The sequence below is a fragment of the Diabrotica virgifera genome, chromosome 8 (genome assembly GCF_917563875.1).
Source record: "Diabrotica virgifera virgifera chromosome 8, PGI_DIABVI_V3a".
Taxonomy (NCBI): Eukaryota; Metazoa; Arthropoda; class Insecta; order Coleoptera; family Chrysomelidae; genus Diabrotica; species Diabrotica virgifera.
Window position 1 is genome coordinate 133,250,764 of NC_065450.1, and position 16,720 is coordinate 133,267,483.

The window sequence follows — 16,720 nt, forward strand, 5'->3', positions numbered from 1 at the left end:
TCGAGAGACCGTCGGCATTCCCATGACTTCTTCCCGCTCTGTGACGAATTTCAAAATCATAAGTCTGTAGTTTCTCCAGCCACCGAGCTATCTGACCTTCAGGTGTCTTGAAATTGAGAAGCCATTGCAAGGCAGAATGATCGGTTCTTATCAAGAATTTTCTGCCATAGAGGAACGAATGGTAGTGTTCTACTGCTTTGACGACTGCCAATAACTCCTTTCTGGTGACACAGTAGTTTCTTTCTGCTTTTCCCAAAGTTTTGCTGAAGTATCCTATGACGCGTTCCTCGCCCTTTTGTACTTGGGAAAGCACCGCCCCGATACCATTTTGAGAAGCATCTGTATCAAGCACGAAAAGACCCTGTTCTTTCGGATATGCCAGAATTGGAGCCGTAGTCAATTTATGCTTGAGTGTGGTGAAGGCAAGCTGGCACTCTGGTGTCCAGTCAAATGACAGTTTTCTCTCAGTCAGATTATGGAGAGGTTTGGCAATCTTACCAAAATCTTTCACGAAGCGACGATAGTAACTGCAAAGACCAAGGAAGCTTCGGATATCGTGTTTGTTTCTTGGTGTGGGCCATTCCTGTACTGCTTTTATTTTCGCCTGATCTGCTGCAATTCCTGAGGATGAAATTACATGTCCAAGGAAACTAACTTTTTCTTGGAAGAGCTCGCACTTTTTGGCATTTACTTGTAGGTGAGCGTTCCTTAGTCTGGTGAAAACTTCTTTCAAATTGGCAAGATGTTCGTCGAAATCTTTTCCGATGACCATAATGTCGTCGAGGTATACCAGACAGATTTTCCATGTAAGTCCTCTAAGTACTAGCTCCATTAAACGTTCAAACGTGGCAGGTGCATTACACAATCCGAATGGCATCACTTTGAATTGGTAGAGCCCATTTCCAGCAGAAAATGCGGTCTTCTCTCTGTCTTCAGGGTGTACTGCAACTTGCCAATAACCGCTTTTGAGGTCCACAGTGGAAAACCATTTCGACTCAGCCAAGGCACTAAGTGTATCATCAATACGGGGTAGTGGATAGCTGTCCTTCTTGGTAACGCTATTCAGCCTCCTGTAGTCGACACAGAACCGCGTTGAGCCATCTTTCTTGGTTACCAACACCACTGGAGAAGACCAGGGGCTACTCGACTCTTCGATGACATTCTCCTTTCGCATATCTTCAAGGATGGCAAAAGCTTCTTTTTGTTTTGCAAATGGAAGACGTCTTGGTGCCTGTCTTATGGGGTTGGAGTTGTCAGTGTTAATCCGATGTTGGACTAAGTCAGTGCGGCCAGTTATTTCTCCTTTAAAGAATATGTCACTTTCGTTGTTAATGAACTCTTCTGCTTTTTGGTATTCATCTTCAGATAGATGTCCCCATGACTTCTTAAGATTTTCCAAAATTTCAGTGGAGAATTGGTGTGTACTGCTAGCTGTTGGCACGTTTTCTTCTATTCTGGTCACTCTTACAACTGGCTCGCATATTCCAAGCACTTGGCCCTTTTTGAAAGTAATTTTATTGCCATTCGGGTTGGCCACCCTTACTGGAACGGTGTGCTTATCCCCATCTACCAAACATCTGGCCACGATGACGCCCTCGTGAATCTGCTCGTCTGGCTCTAATAACATGGCTCCCAAGCCACCAGATGCATCAATTTGTGCAACCACGATCTTTTCACTGTTAGGAGGGATCTTCGTGTCTTTTGCTACTAACATCTTTAGCCCATTGTGCTGCTTTCTGGAGGATGACAGTAGAATTTCTTCATTGCCGACGACTACGGTCCTGTGTCTGACATCTACAATAAACCCATGTTCGGACATAATGTCGACACCTAGGATGAACTCGTCTACGATGTCGGCTACTAGGACCACTACTTCTATCTCGATGTGTCCCAGCTCGATTTTTACGCAACTGTCCCCATAAACAGTAATGTTTTCGCCTGTCGCTGTCTCTAGTATGGGAGATTTCGATATTATTCGTGTAGATGACTGGTCCAGTAAACGTTTACTCATAACTGACCTAGTTGCCCCAGTATCGATGGTAAAACTGCATCTGTCGCCATTGAGAAGTCCATCGGCAACTAAGCTGTCACTACTTCGTCTTATTGTGGATATTGAGAATCTGGGAGCTTGGGACAGGTCAGCCAACGTGCGCCCCTTGACGTTGACTTCTTTTAGTTTTCCGAATTGCGTTGATATTGTGGAGCTTGCCTACTGTCCTCTGATCTTGTACGTTGTCTGCAATCACGTTGCAGGTGGCCTATCAATCCACAAAAATAACACTTTGGGCGCCCCTGACGTTTTTGCTTCAAATATTCAGCTATTGGGCCAAGATATTTCTCGAATTGGGCGACCAACACCTGGGACAACGTATTTAGATCGCCTTCTTCCACTTCAGCAACACCTCTTATTTGATGGACTTTGCGTTGATGGCGGGACACATTCTTCACGGCTTCGTACTCCAATGCTGCGACAATAGCGTCCTTCAATATTTGGTAGCGTCCTCTTCCTAGTCGTAATGTTTGATGGAGGTCTACATCTCGCAGGCCATCAAGGAAACATTGGATGGTAAACTGGTGTAGAAACTCTTCAGGGGCTTCGGGCCAAGCGAGTCGTGCCATCTTTTCTACTTCTGCTCCGTATTCTTGCACAGATTCGTTGGAGCCTTGGATACGCACTTTTAGTTGGCTCTGGTATACTTGCTTCAAATATTGGCTGCCGTATCTTAGTTCTAGAGCCGATACGACAGTCTCATATTTCTTTTGTGCGTCCTCTGGAATGTTTTGGAGGATTTCTACAGCCTTACCTCGAAGTGCTAATATGAGAGCAGTTGCCTTCTGTTCATTTGTCCATCCATTATTCTGTGCAGCAGCTTCGAATTGTCTTCTATACACTGGCCAGGATATCTCGCCGTCAAATGTAGGAGGCTTAATTATTCCGTTGACAGGGGAACAAATCACTTCTGGTTTACCTTCAACTCTCAGTTTCTGGGACTTTTCAACCTCTAGGCGGATATTCTCAAGAGTTCTCGTTACCTCATCGTGCGTTTTTTCTACTAGGCCTCTTGTTACTTCAATCTTTTTAATCATGTCTTCTTTTGTCTCTTCGATTTCTTTTTTCATATCTTCTTTTGTCTCTGCGATTTCTTTTTTCATATATTCTTTTGTCTCTTCGATTTCTTTTTTCATATCTTCTGTACTCACTTTTGAAGTCTCTATTTTTGAGATAAGTGTCACGAGCAACTCTCTGTCTTCTAGACGACGTAAATTTTCTGTTTCTTTTTCTTCCTGCCGACGTTTGTCTTCATTTTCTTTTTCTTCCTGCCGACGTTTTTCCATGGCGGCAATCATGTCTCTAATTTCTTCCATCGTCTCGCTTCTTGTTTTCACCATATAAATTCTCTTAATCCCACTTTACTTCTGACACCAATTGTTGCAATTCTAGATGGGTTCAGGGATTAAGAGAATTGTTACTCTGTTTTAACAAGTTTATTAAAATTCCTAATAAACTAAAGTACAAAAATAAGTCCTCCAAAATTCAAACGTGACAAAAACAATTATTATGACAAAACTTCTAAATTGACAAATATATCTGTCAGATTCCTTATTAGTCTGACTTACTCCATCTACTTACACCTATGCTAGGTGATTTATAACAGTATATTAACGTAGCAAATACATAGCATCTGGTGACTTCTCAAAAGAGACTTCATCGTTACGAACGCTGATCTTGGTTTTCCTATGGGTTGTTTTATTTCAATAGAGTGGTTCCATGGACTGTTTATATTGGTACCAAGCTATGTGTAGCTGTCCACAGTATCCACCCTACCAATTGTAGTAACTATTTATTAATATAATTTTAATTTAAAAAAAGTGAAAGTTTTTTTATTATATGAAAAAACAGAAACTAATGTAAATTGCACCATTATGCCCGTCGTATAGGGTAAAATGGGGTACCAAATTGAAACCAAGAAAAGCCTATTGACAAAATTCGCATACAAGTACTACTTTATCATCCTCATCTTCTACACCTGCACATGAATTTTTAGTCCATTTAAGGCAACTGGATCAGCTTATCCATCCTTCTGTGGAACTTGAATAAAAGTTTCCGCAGAACCAGTCAGTGTCACTATCTTTGCCTTCTTAATCTGACTCTACTTTTTTAGTTTTATTCAATTGCAATTTCTTACTCGTCTGTGATTTGGTTTGATCATCGGCTATCTTACTTGGTATGGTAAAAGGGTAAAGCCTACCAATAGGTATGGTAAAAAGGGTGCCCCATTTTACCCTACGTATTGATACCCCATTTTACCCAAAGAACAGATTTTGAGATTATGACCTGTTTAAATTATTACAAGTTTTTATTTTTTAACAAAATGACAAACGAATACTCTAGAACACATTCACTGTTAGTTGGAAGTAATGATATTAAATAATAAATTGTTTTAGTAATACTAACGATGGATTATTTTTCGGCCGATATTATAACTTGGTTAACTAAAAACGCACATGTACTTTTCACAAAAATCGACTAATAGTTAATTATATCTGCTTTATGACAGAAGGCGTAAACAGGCGTCTATAATATAATTTCATTAACGTCGTATAGATGGAGCGGGTGATATTGAAAATAAAGGGGGTACCCCGTTTTAGGCAGCTACCCCGTTTTGCCCGCCTCTCCCTACTTTGTTTCTTTCGTATTGAGATCAAGTCCATGTTTTTTACTTATTCTCCTGTATTATTCTTTGCAAACCATCGACGCAATCTGCAAAACCGAAAAAAAGAGAAATTCTACTTATGAACATGAAAACAATTTTACAAGATCAGACCTTAGGATACGTCCAAGAGGAATGCTTGTAGTCGTATTCAAATTGAAGACCTTGGGACCAGAAGGGGACAAGACACAATTTCGTCAAAAATGAGTTAAAGTAGAAATCACACACTTTAAGACCATATTAATGTCTCAAACAGAAAATTCCAGCAGTTTTCTCATAGATGGCGCCGCTGTAGTTAAGTCCCGTTGTGTCACCATTACTTTATATTGCAACAGAAGGAGACAAGCCACAGTAGTAATCAACATGACGGTGGAACATTCACGTGCATGTAAACGGAAAATAGACTTTTCTGAGTTTGATTCTGAACACAGTGACCAAGATCAGTTTTTAAATAAAAGCGAAGATGACAAAGACTATACAGTATCGGGAAGTAGCAGCGATTGAGAAAATATAAACTCAGGAACAGTAACTTTATTTGATGACTCGTACGAGTCATCAAAAATGACCAAATTGTATTTCCTAAACCTGTTGCGACAACTTTAAGGGACAATTCTGAATGAAAAAATAATGACAGTTGGCTTGATAGACGTTTGTCTGCAAATGTTTCGTTTCCGAGATAAGGGATGTTGAATTTTTTCTTACAAAATGACGATTCATTTATTGCTTTAAAACCAGTTGAGATATGCAAATGAAATTTGGTAGGTTTTAAAAGATAGTTATTGCGGATTTTTTGACATAAAATCAAGAATTTAATATTTACTATTGGCGCGCATATGGGTAATATGACCGATCATATTACCCTTATGTACGCCAATGGTGAATATTAAATTCTTAATTTTATGTAAAAAAATCCGCAATAACTATCTCTTAAAACCTACCAAATTTCATTTGAATATCTTAACTGGTTTTAAAGCAGTAAATAAGTCGTCAGTTTGTAAGAAAAAATTCAACATCCCGTATCTTGAAAACGAAACATTTGAGGACACACGTTTAAAAAGCCAACTGTCATTATTTTTTCATACAGAATTACCCCTTAAAGTTTGTCGCATTTTTTTAGAAACACCGTGTATTAATGAAGAACATGTCTAGTTGTTAAAGTACCTAACTTTTTTATTATCCAACATTAACGACTGAATCAAAAAAGAGAATGTTGGGAAAACCTGAGGCTATAGTTGGGTTTTAATTTCAGTATTTTATAAATACTAGAATAATCAACAGGGTGATGCGAAGTTTAAGAAAAAAACACAGTTTGATTGGTACACCTGGTATACAATGAAAATTTACCTGTATAGCAAAAATATTATTACTGTGGTATTGTTAAAGAACCAGGCTACAACATGTTCAAAAAATCACTTAAATCGGTCAACAGGTTTAGAAAATATGAGAATCAAAATGACCAAATTTTTAAGTGGGCCGATTTCTATGCATGTAAGTTTATATACAGTGAGGAGAGCGCTAATAATCGGCAAAATAATGCAAAAGATGGAAAATATAATACATTGTGAAGTAAAAAGAGATGAACCTAGTAGAGGTAGAAATTATCGATGTAAACGTATAAATTAACACTACATTACCTAGTTTCCCACCTTTAGACGTCTGTGGCAGGAGTATTTTATAAAATTCTCCTGTCGTAGTGACAGTTGTCATACTCCTCCGATACGTCTAAAGGTGAGAAACTATGTAAGTAATATAATGTTAATTTATACGTTTATATCGATAATTTCCACCTCTACTAGTTTCATCTCTTTTTACTTCACAACGTACTACGTTTTCCATCTTGTGCGTTATTATGCCAGTTATTAACGCGCTCATCAATGTAGGTATACAAACGAATGCTGAGAATTTCATGGACACAAAAAATTTACTAGGGATGAGGGATTTTGGGCACATGAATAAACAAAAGAAATGCTAAGTAGAATTATAGAGAAAAAAATACAATACTTGAGTCAGGTGTTAAATGATGAAAGATATATATTACTGCGAATCGTATTAAAAGGTAAAATACAGGGCAAAAAATCAGTAAGAAGAGGCCAGAACTCTTAGCTGAATGACCTGAGCAAATGATTTGACCGTTCATGTGTAGACATTTTTCGTGCACGAAAGCTATATTTCAATCGCCAACCTTCAAAATGACACTTCGAAATAAGAAGAAGAAAGGAGTTGAGAGCAATCCTAATTGCCTCTTTATATATTTTTTTTAATTATAAAATATTGCTTATACTCTGGGCTAATTAGCAAAATACAAGGAAAAGGTATTTACCAGCAATTTTATTGCTGGAACCGAATCTTATGATTCTATATATTAGGTATGCAAAGTCCGCAAATAGTGTGCTACTTTTTTTATAAACAAAATGGCGCCCGGAAATCGTGTTTATTTAATTTTAGCTCTATAACTCCAAAGATTTTACCTTTACACCAAAAGCACCCAAATAAAAAATCACCGTAATTCAATTCTGCATAGAGAGGTGTTTTTCCCGATTTACTTTGACGAACATTTTGCCCGGAAAATGCGGGTGTTTCCAACAAAATCTTTAATTTCCAACTAAAATTTTATATAAGTAATTGTTTATCAATGATTAAATAACTTGGTAATATAAAATCTCTTTTCGTATAGATTATAATTCCAGAAACTGATGTAAATTGAATGAACAGCTTAGCAACAATTGAATTTTTAATTAAAAATTTACGATTGCTATGATAACCACAATAATTATGTTATATAAGAATAACTATGATTTTAGTATAAAAAGACACTGTACCTATCTAATGCACTTTACATAATTAAAATTGGACTATTTAAGCGGCCCTCAGGAATATTTTAAAATTATAAACAATTTGTTGGCTTATAAACAAATAGCATATCTCGGAAAATATTAAATTAAATTAAATCATAAAAACGGCATAAAAACGGAAAAAAGCGGCAGGATGCTTCTTTTAAAAGAAAAAACGTTTAATTGTGATGAGTGGTTCCTGAGATACAACCGGTCAAAGTTGACAGGCATTTACGGCAAAGATATAAACAATAGAATCATAATTTTTGAACCATCACCTTTTTCTTTTTGTCCTCTTTCTTCACACCAATTTTCATATCTTTAAAATACTCATAACATATATTATTATAATATAAACTCTAATCAAAAATTAGTTTTGAGAAAATGTAATCTCAAAGTTCAAAATCGGTAGATGTTAAAAAATGCATTTTCTCGGCTTCCGATGGAGCAATTTGCTTCATTCTTTTTTTTGTTCCCAAGAACTCGAGTAGAGCCATCTAACTGACGCATTATTAAATGTCAAAGTTGCTTTGGTTTTGTTATAATAGATTAATTTATTTATAAGAAAAGAAAACTACATATTTTTTTTAGTTGTTGATTTTTTTTTAGATAAACTTACTACAAGTGTACCTTTTAACGTTAAAAACACAAATATTTTCATTTGAAAGCTGTATAATTATTTAAACAATATTTATTTAAACATATTAAATTTTTTTTATAATACACTGAGCGGCAAAAAAAGTGGCCACCCTATAAATATCCGAAAATAAAAATGCATTGGAAGTTTTATGCACTGTTTCATAAACGTCAAAACTAAGTCACAAACTGTCAAAATCAAGGATATATAAACGCAATAAATATTTAAAGTGAGACGCAGTATGAAACAATGCATAAAATTTCCAATGAATTGTTACTTTCGGAACTTTATAGGGTGGCCACTTTTTTTGCCACTCAGTGTAATTAAATTAATTTATTATAACAAAACAAAAGCAATATTGACATTTAATAATGCGTTAGTTAGATGGCTCTACTCGAGTTACTTCCCTAACAACACAAAACATTCCAGGAATGTACTATCAAAGTTCTATTAATGTTTGAATGTCCTGGACATTCAAGGAACATTCGGTGGACATCTGATTAAGTTATTCGTGGAATGTTACCACAAGACATTCTATGAACATACTACCAATGTCCTATATTTTAAGAGAGGCCATTTACGATTCAATTTGCATTCATTTTCAAATTTGCCGCGCGTGTATATTATGTATTTAGGCAATCCAAACCACGTGACTTCTGGTTCTGGTTGGCATACAACAAAAAGTTACAGGTTACAAATGTTATGTTTGTATTATCATTTCATTTCATTGTTTATCGTCGTATTTTGTCTATTTTGGATTCATTTGGATTTCGTTTGCTGTATTTTGTGAACTTTAAAACTTTACCACACTGCAAAGTGAATATTTAAGGAAATTATTATTGGAAACTCCAGATGTTTGCAGAAAGGTAGGGGAAACAATTTTTATTTACTGTTCATTTTTCTCTGATATTTATCAATATTGATGAATTTTGCAAGCAATAACATTATTTATTTTATTGTTTTAGATATTTATTGAAGCTGAAAATAATTGGGGATTTAGATCCATATACAATTCAGTCAGAATTGGATTTTACCATAAAGTGCATTCCACCAAATTTATACATATCTGGTGGAGTTTCAGTTACTACTCTAAGCAGCAGATGAAAGCATACAAAAGCCTTCAGGCACATAAATATTTTACAGCTGGATTTGTTTTTAAGTTGGAGTAAAGTTGGACGTCACAAGCAACGACTTCGTAAGTACCTACAAGAATATTGAGGAAATCCATCTCCTGGATACTACTGGGCAAACTAGAAGATTGAAGAGGACAAAGCTTTTTGAACTAGTTTTAGTGATATGTGATAGTGAAAAGCAGAGCATAATGCTTGTGTGCCTGTATATGTTAGAATAGTGCGGTTAGAAAAGCAGGCATAGTGCTTGTGTGCCTCTTAGATTAGATAAGAGACGCTATGGGGTAAGCTCTTCATTTTAAGGAACAGTAGTAATTTAGGTTAAATTAAAATTGCTCATTTGCCAGAGTTATGACCAGATTGTAATTGTAATGTACAATTCAATTCATCGTAGTAATGATTATGGAAAAAAATATATGACAAGATTTTGTGCAATAAAAATGTTTATATTTATCAAGGATGTATTATTTGGTAAGCCCACATAATATACTTCTGGTATATCGTCGGTGATGTGTCACTACCTCCTATCTGCTTTTTCATAAATTCTGTAGGAGATGAAAAACTTGTTTGGGCCACCTCCTCTTTTCATATATTTTTTGACTTGTTTTGTAGTAAATTCAGCTATCTATTTACTACAAAACAAGTCAAAACTTACGTATGAAAACAGGAGGTGACCTTAAAAAATGTTTTTCGTCTCCTGCAAAACTCATGAAAAAACATATAGGAGATATTGTCACATCACTGACGATATATTTCAGAGAATGTCTAAAAATATACTTTGAATGTCCTAAGAACATTCGTAGACATTCATGGAATGTTTCAACAAGACATTCATTCTAATAAATATACTGTGAATGTTCAAAGAACATTCATAGACATTCATGGAATGTTCCAACAAGACATTCAAGGAATGTTTAAAATGCTGACACGGAACTTTCCTGGGACTTTCCAGGGACGTTCGTGTGCTTTTGGGGACATTCCAGGAATGTTTTCAATGTCCTGTGTGTACCTTCTAGGAACATTCCTGGAATGTTTTGTGTTATTAGGGTTGGGAACAAAAAAGAATGAAGAAAATTGCTCCATGGGAAGCCGAGAAAATGTATTTTTTTAACGTATACCGATTTTGAACTTTGAGATTACATTATCTAAAACCTAATTTTTGATTGGAATTTTACTATTTTTGGCAGTTTTCACTCGTAATATCGATAGTTTTTATTATAATAATATATGTTATGAGTATTTTGAAGATATGACAATTGGTTTGGAGAAAGAGGACACAAACGAAAAGATGATGGTTCGAAAATTATGATCCTATTGTTTATATCTTTGCCGTAAATGCCTGTCAACTTTGACCGGTTGTATTTCAGGAACCACTCATCACAATTAGACGTTTTTCTTTTAAAAGAAGCGTCCTGTCGCTTTTTTCCAATACCGTTCTCATGATTTAATTTAATTTAATATTTCCCGAGATATTATATTTGTTTATAAGCCAAAAATTTTTTTATAATTTTAAAATATTCCTGAGGGCGCCTAAATAGTCCAATTTCAATTCTGTAAAGTGTATTAGATAGGTACAATGTCTTTTTATACAAAAATCATAATTGTTCTTATGTAACATAATTATTTTGGTTATTATAGCGATCGTAAATTTTTAATTAACAATTCAATTGTTGCTAAACTGTTGCTAAAAACACGTCTCTATGCAGAATTTAATTACGGTGAATTTTTATTTGGGTGTTTTCGGTGTAAAGTTAAAATATTTGGAGTTATAGAGCAAAAATTGAAAAAAAAACACGATTTTCGGGCGCCATTTGTTTATAAAAAAAGTAGCACACTATCTGCGGACTTTGCATACCTATATTATTAATATATACAATCATAAGATTCGATTCCAGCAATAAAATTGCTGGTAAATAACTTTTCCCAAAAATGGGCTATTCTCCGATAATCTGCCGAGACTATTGATACTTACTTCCATCTTCTGACTCTAAAACATTCAAATATACATCCATAACGTCTCTTGGAGAGTGGGGATTATGAGTCTTCTTATGATATGCAATTTCTTTTCGAATAAAATCCCAAATCAACTTATGATTCTTAACGTATACGTTATACCCAGATTTTTCTGGTGCTATATACTTAAGAATTGGAAAGTGGCTGAAAGTAGCACCGACCATGGATACGGCTTGAAATAATTCGTTTAAAATCGACTGAAGTTCCCTCATTTTTGCATCTTCTGCCATATATCTTACTCCCGCCAGCATTTTCCATAAACAGTTTAAAATATGTAAATTAAACATATTGTGAACATTAAATACGACAGAATCGTTTTGGCTTATGGTTCTTAAAATATATTGAACTAACTCTTGTGCTTCTTCTTCGATCGACATAGACATGCTTTTGGTGCCAAATCCAAATTCTCTTAACTGTTTTAGGAAAAATCTTCTCTGCTCTTGCCAAAAGTGTTGGTCAACCAAAAGAATTCCTAAAATGTTAGAAATTAATAAATGTAGTACCTAGTAAATAATTAAAATACTTACACACACCCAAACTTATATGGAATCACCATGTATGTCAAAACAATATTTATTTCTTTTAAAAAAACTTGTTATTATTCCGAAGAATAAAGGTTTTCATTTAAAATAAACAAATCGATAAGACAATCAGATAGTACAGTTCGGTACGGTATAGTAGGTTATTTGCTTGAGTTGCAAATTGAACGAAAATAAATAAACTAATTTTTGCGTCCAAAAACGAAAATATGCCACATGTGGGGTTATAGAACCTACAACGGAGAAAGACTATTGGTCTTGGGGAGCAAGTAATGTTCCCAGAGGGACATAGCTGCAGAGCTAGGTGTAACACAGGGCGTTCTGTCTAAAACCTATACTTCTTCTTCTTGTAGTGCCTATCCGTTTCGGATGTTGGTGACCATCATGGCAATCTGCACTTTGCACACTGCTGCTCTGAAAAGATTTGTAGTGGTTGTGTTGAACCACGTTCGTAGATTTTTCAGCCAGGAAATCCTTCGCCTTCCTGGTCCTCGCTTTCCCTCTACTTTTCCCTGCAAGACCAGTTGCAGCAGTCCATATCTCTCACTGTTCCTCATGATGTGACCGAGGTATTCGATTTTGGCTGTTTTTATTTTGATTAACAGCTCTTTTTCTTTTTTCATTCTCAGCAAAACACCCTCATTAGTAATGTGGTCGGTATAAGATATCTTCAGGATTCGACGATAAAGCCACATCTCAAAAGCCTCAATTTTCTTGCAGGTGGCGTCTGTGAGAGTCCACGACTCAACTCCGTACAACAGTATAGGAAATATATAACATCGTAGTAAACTGACTTTTATGGGTATCGACAAATCATGACATTTGAACAACTTTGCCATTTTTTGAAATGCAGATCTTGCTTTCTCTATCCTACATTTGATTTCTATAGAATGGTCCCAATTTTCATTGACGTTGGTACCAAGGTAGGTGTATGTTTTTACTCTTTCTATTTGTTGACCATTCACACTGATTCGTCCAAATTGCTGTTCATTCTTAGAGATCATCATACATTTGGTTTTCTTAGTGTTTAGTGAAACTCCATATCTCTGACTGACTTCTGCGATTCTGCTCATTAACTCCTGTAGGGCTTCAGAACTGTCAGCGAATACCACAGTGTCGTCTGCGTATCTTATGTTATTGATACATTCTCCGTTAATTCTAATTCCGGCTTCAACATCATCCAATGCTTCTTGAAAGAGTTCCTCAGAGTAGATGTTAAACAGCAGTGGGGATAGTATACATCCCTGACGGACCCCACGTTTGATTTTGATATCGTCGGATTCTCCTGCCTCTGTCCGGATAGATGATGTTTGATTCCAGTACAGATTGCTGATAATCCTTAAATCACAGGTGTTTATTCCAATATTGGTTAATATCTCCATCAGCTTGTCGTGCTTTACTGTATCGAACGCTTTATGGTAATCAATGAAACATGCATAAATATCGCAATTCACGTCTCTACATCGTTGAAATAGCACTTGTATACTAAATAGAGCCTCTCTTGTACCCACTGCATTTCGAAAACCAAACTGTGTTCGGCTGATTTTTTCTTCGCACAGTCTATATATCCTTTGATGTATAATTTTTAGAAATAGCTTTAAAATATGGCTCATTAAGCTGATGGTTCGGAAATCACTGCAGGATACGGACTTTGTTTTCTTTGGTAAAGCAACAAACGTCGACTTCAACCATGCTTTTGGTATTACTCCGCTTAAATATATGTCGTTAAATATTTTGGTTAGGCGTTGAGTACCGTCGGTGTCAAATAGTTGTATGAGTTCAGCATATGCATTGTCAGGTCCAGGAGCTTTGCCATCTTTTAGTTGTGATATTGCTCTTTCCACTTCACCTGATGTGATTGGTAAGTGGTCATCACATATGTAGGATGGAGGTTGTTCGGATCTAGTATCATCAAAAAGTTCCTGTATGTATTTTGTCCATATGCAGATTTCTTGATTTCTGTCTGTGATGATATTCTCCTGTTGGTCTCGCAATTTGCTAGCTGTGTTGGATTTCTGAAGACCAGCTGCTTGTTTCACCTTTTTATGTATGTTAAACGTATCATGTTTTTGCTCTAACGACTCTATCTCTTCACACTGTGATTTTAACCAATTTTCTTTGGCCTTTCTTATTTCAGTTCTTATTTGTCGCTGAATCGTGTTGTACATTATTTTGTTGTTTTTTGATTTTCTTCTTTCTTCCATAAGTTGTAGTATATTGTCGTTCATCCAACTTTTTCTCATCTCTTTATTTTCTATTAGATGTTCTTCTCTGATGTTGTTAAAGGTTTCACATATATTTTGGAGTGATTCTTCGGCATTATATGTTTGCTCCATATTAATTAGCTTCTCTGAAAGAATCTGTGCGACTGTCTCTTTAGTTTTCTTATCTTTTAGTATTCTCATATCGCACTTTTTGTTGCTGTTCTTTTTTGCAACCTTCTTGAATCTAAACCTAAATTTACCAACAACAGGAACATGATCTGATGATACGTCAGCACCGGGGTAACCCTTAACCGATAGGCATCCATTACGGAATCTCTTGTTCACCATTATGTAGTCAATTTGATTCCGTATTACGTTTCCTGGTTGATCTTGCGGGGAGACCCAGGTGTACAAGCGTCTTGGTGGTAGTTTGAAGAATGTGTTTAGTATTGTAAATTCTTCTTCTTCTACAAACAGTTTTAATCTGTCTCCCCTTTCATTTCTCTGTCCTAGACCAAAATCACCTATGAATTCACCGCTTCTCCCTTTACCAATTTTCGCATTGAAGTCACCCATAATGATAGTTATATCTTCTTTTTTAAGTCGTTTAAGTGACTTTATCAACAACTCATAGAATTGCTCTAGATCTTCTTCTGGTTTATCGCTCGTGGGGGCATACACTTGTAATATATTTAATTTGACGGGGCTAGTATTCAGTTGGATTATTATTAATCTTTCAGAAATAGGTATAACATTTGTAACATATTGACGTAATTGGGGAGACACGATTATTCCAACCCCATATATATGTTGACCATCGTCATTTCCTGAGTGGTATACCATATGGTTGTCAACAATACAAGCACCACTATTTGGCCACCTCATTTCGCTTATGCCCATTATACCGATTCCGAGTCTGGTCATTTCTTGAATGGTATTATGAATTTTTCCAGCCTGATACATTGTCTTCACATTCCAGGGACATATTTTAATAATCAACTCTGCTGTAATAAACCTATACTAGGTAACAGGAAATAGGAAAGCTCAAAAATAAAAAAGGGAAAGTGGCCAAAAAGTAATAAGGGCTCGCCACGATCGTTTATTTGTCCAATCAGCTGGAAGACACCCAATCATTTGTCACTAGCAGCTCCAAAGGCAGCTTTTGGAAGCTACAGGTGTAACTGTTTCAGTTGAAAAGATAAGGAGTCCGTGCCAAGAAGTATACAGCAAGGGACAGTTACGGGTTCCCGAGTTATCCAGGCAGCACAAGATTGATCGTCTAAATTGGTGTCTTCACCACCAAAACTGGAATATTGACAATTGACAAAATGTGCCATTTTCATAAAAAGGCAGGATTTGTGTAAAATCAGATGACCCACGAAATCGTGTACTTAGAGGTCGAGGAAGACAAGCAAGAACGAAAACTGTCAGATCTATTCACAAATATAAAAAGGGAAGTGTAATGTTCTGGAGAGGAATTGTGATCCGTAAAGAAACTCCTTTAATTTTCATCAAATCAACGTTAACTGCTCACAGGTATGTTGATAACCTGTAGTTAGGCTCTGCAGAGGTGCAACAGGAGAAAATTTAATTTTCATGCATAATAATGGACCTCCACATACCATTAGAGTGACTAGAGACATCATTGAAGCAGAAGGTATCCCTTGTTTGGAGTAGCCTGCTTGCTCACCCGAGCTTAACCCTATTGAGTACTTGAAGGATATGCTTAAAAGAAAAATTGGAGCTCACCGGGAAAATCCACAAAACACCGCACGGCTAGTACAAGCTCCTCTTGAAGAATGGAGCAACCTACCACAACAAAATGTTGATAATTTGATTAGGAGCGTGCCCCCGCAAACTGAAGCTTGCAAGGACTAGAGGTGATAACTCTGACTACCAAAAAAATAAAAAAAAGTAATAAAAACAATTTAAACATTATTAGTTTTACATTAAAATTTTTGATGCGATTGACTTTAAAACAACTAGTTTCAATTTGTTGATTAGATACTTTATTGTTTTATTTAATTGTTATGTATTTGTGACTAAATTGCTTTAAAATAAATATTCTTTGACTTCGTGTGTTTGTTTTTTCAAATCCGCACGAAATATTTTTTTTTTATTACTCCAATTTATTTAACAATCTGTTCCTTTAGGAACAATCAGTTAAAGTTATGACTTTCTTAGGCTATGACATGTAGGTAAGAATTCCAATGAAAACTTTCCTTTCTAAATTATCAACAAATGTATAGATAGTACTACTAGTAAAATAAAGTAAAACTTAAAATAGTTCTAATTTATCTAAAATCTATTTGGTAAGTCAGTTGGTTTATAACGCTTAAGTCTGCGAACTTCACCCTCCGTGTTTAATAATTCACTCGCGAAATCATTTGGATGCGCACTAAGTCTTTCTTCATACTTTTCACTGTATTTGCTGATTTCTTCTTTGATGCTGAGAACTTTCAGGCCTCTCTCTATTATTGCGTTGGGGACCTACCATGGAGCGTTTACTATGGTTCTTAATGCCTTATTTTGAAAACGTTGTATAATTTCCAAGTTAGAGTTGCTGGCTGAGCCCCATAGCTGTATGCCATAGGTCCATATGGGTTTAAGTATGGCTTTGTATACCACTAATTTATTTTCAATTGACAGTCTTG

General features: G+C 35.8%; 2 protein-coding genes across 2 annotated transcripts in view; one reads left to right on the plus strand and one right to left on the minus strand.

Moving 5' to 3' along the window:
* LOC126889481 (zinc finger protein 808-like) overlaps positions 1 to 16,720 on the plus strand; it is a 235,214-nt gene that overhangs the window by 101,695 nt on the left and 116,799 nt on the right. The window lies entirely within an intron of this gene.
* LOC126889480 (methyl farnesoate epoxidase-like) overlaps positions 1 to 16,720 on the minus strand; it is a 243,605-nt gene that overhangs the window by 28,838 nt on the left and 198,047 nt on the right. The window contains exon 7 of the mRNA XM_050657807.1: positions 11,283 to 11,795. Within this exon, the coding sequence (XP_050513764.1) occupies positions 11,283 to 11,795 (513 nt within the window). The remainder of the gene's footprint in view (positions 1 to 11,282; positions 11,796 to 16,720) is intronic.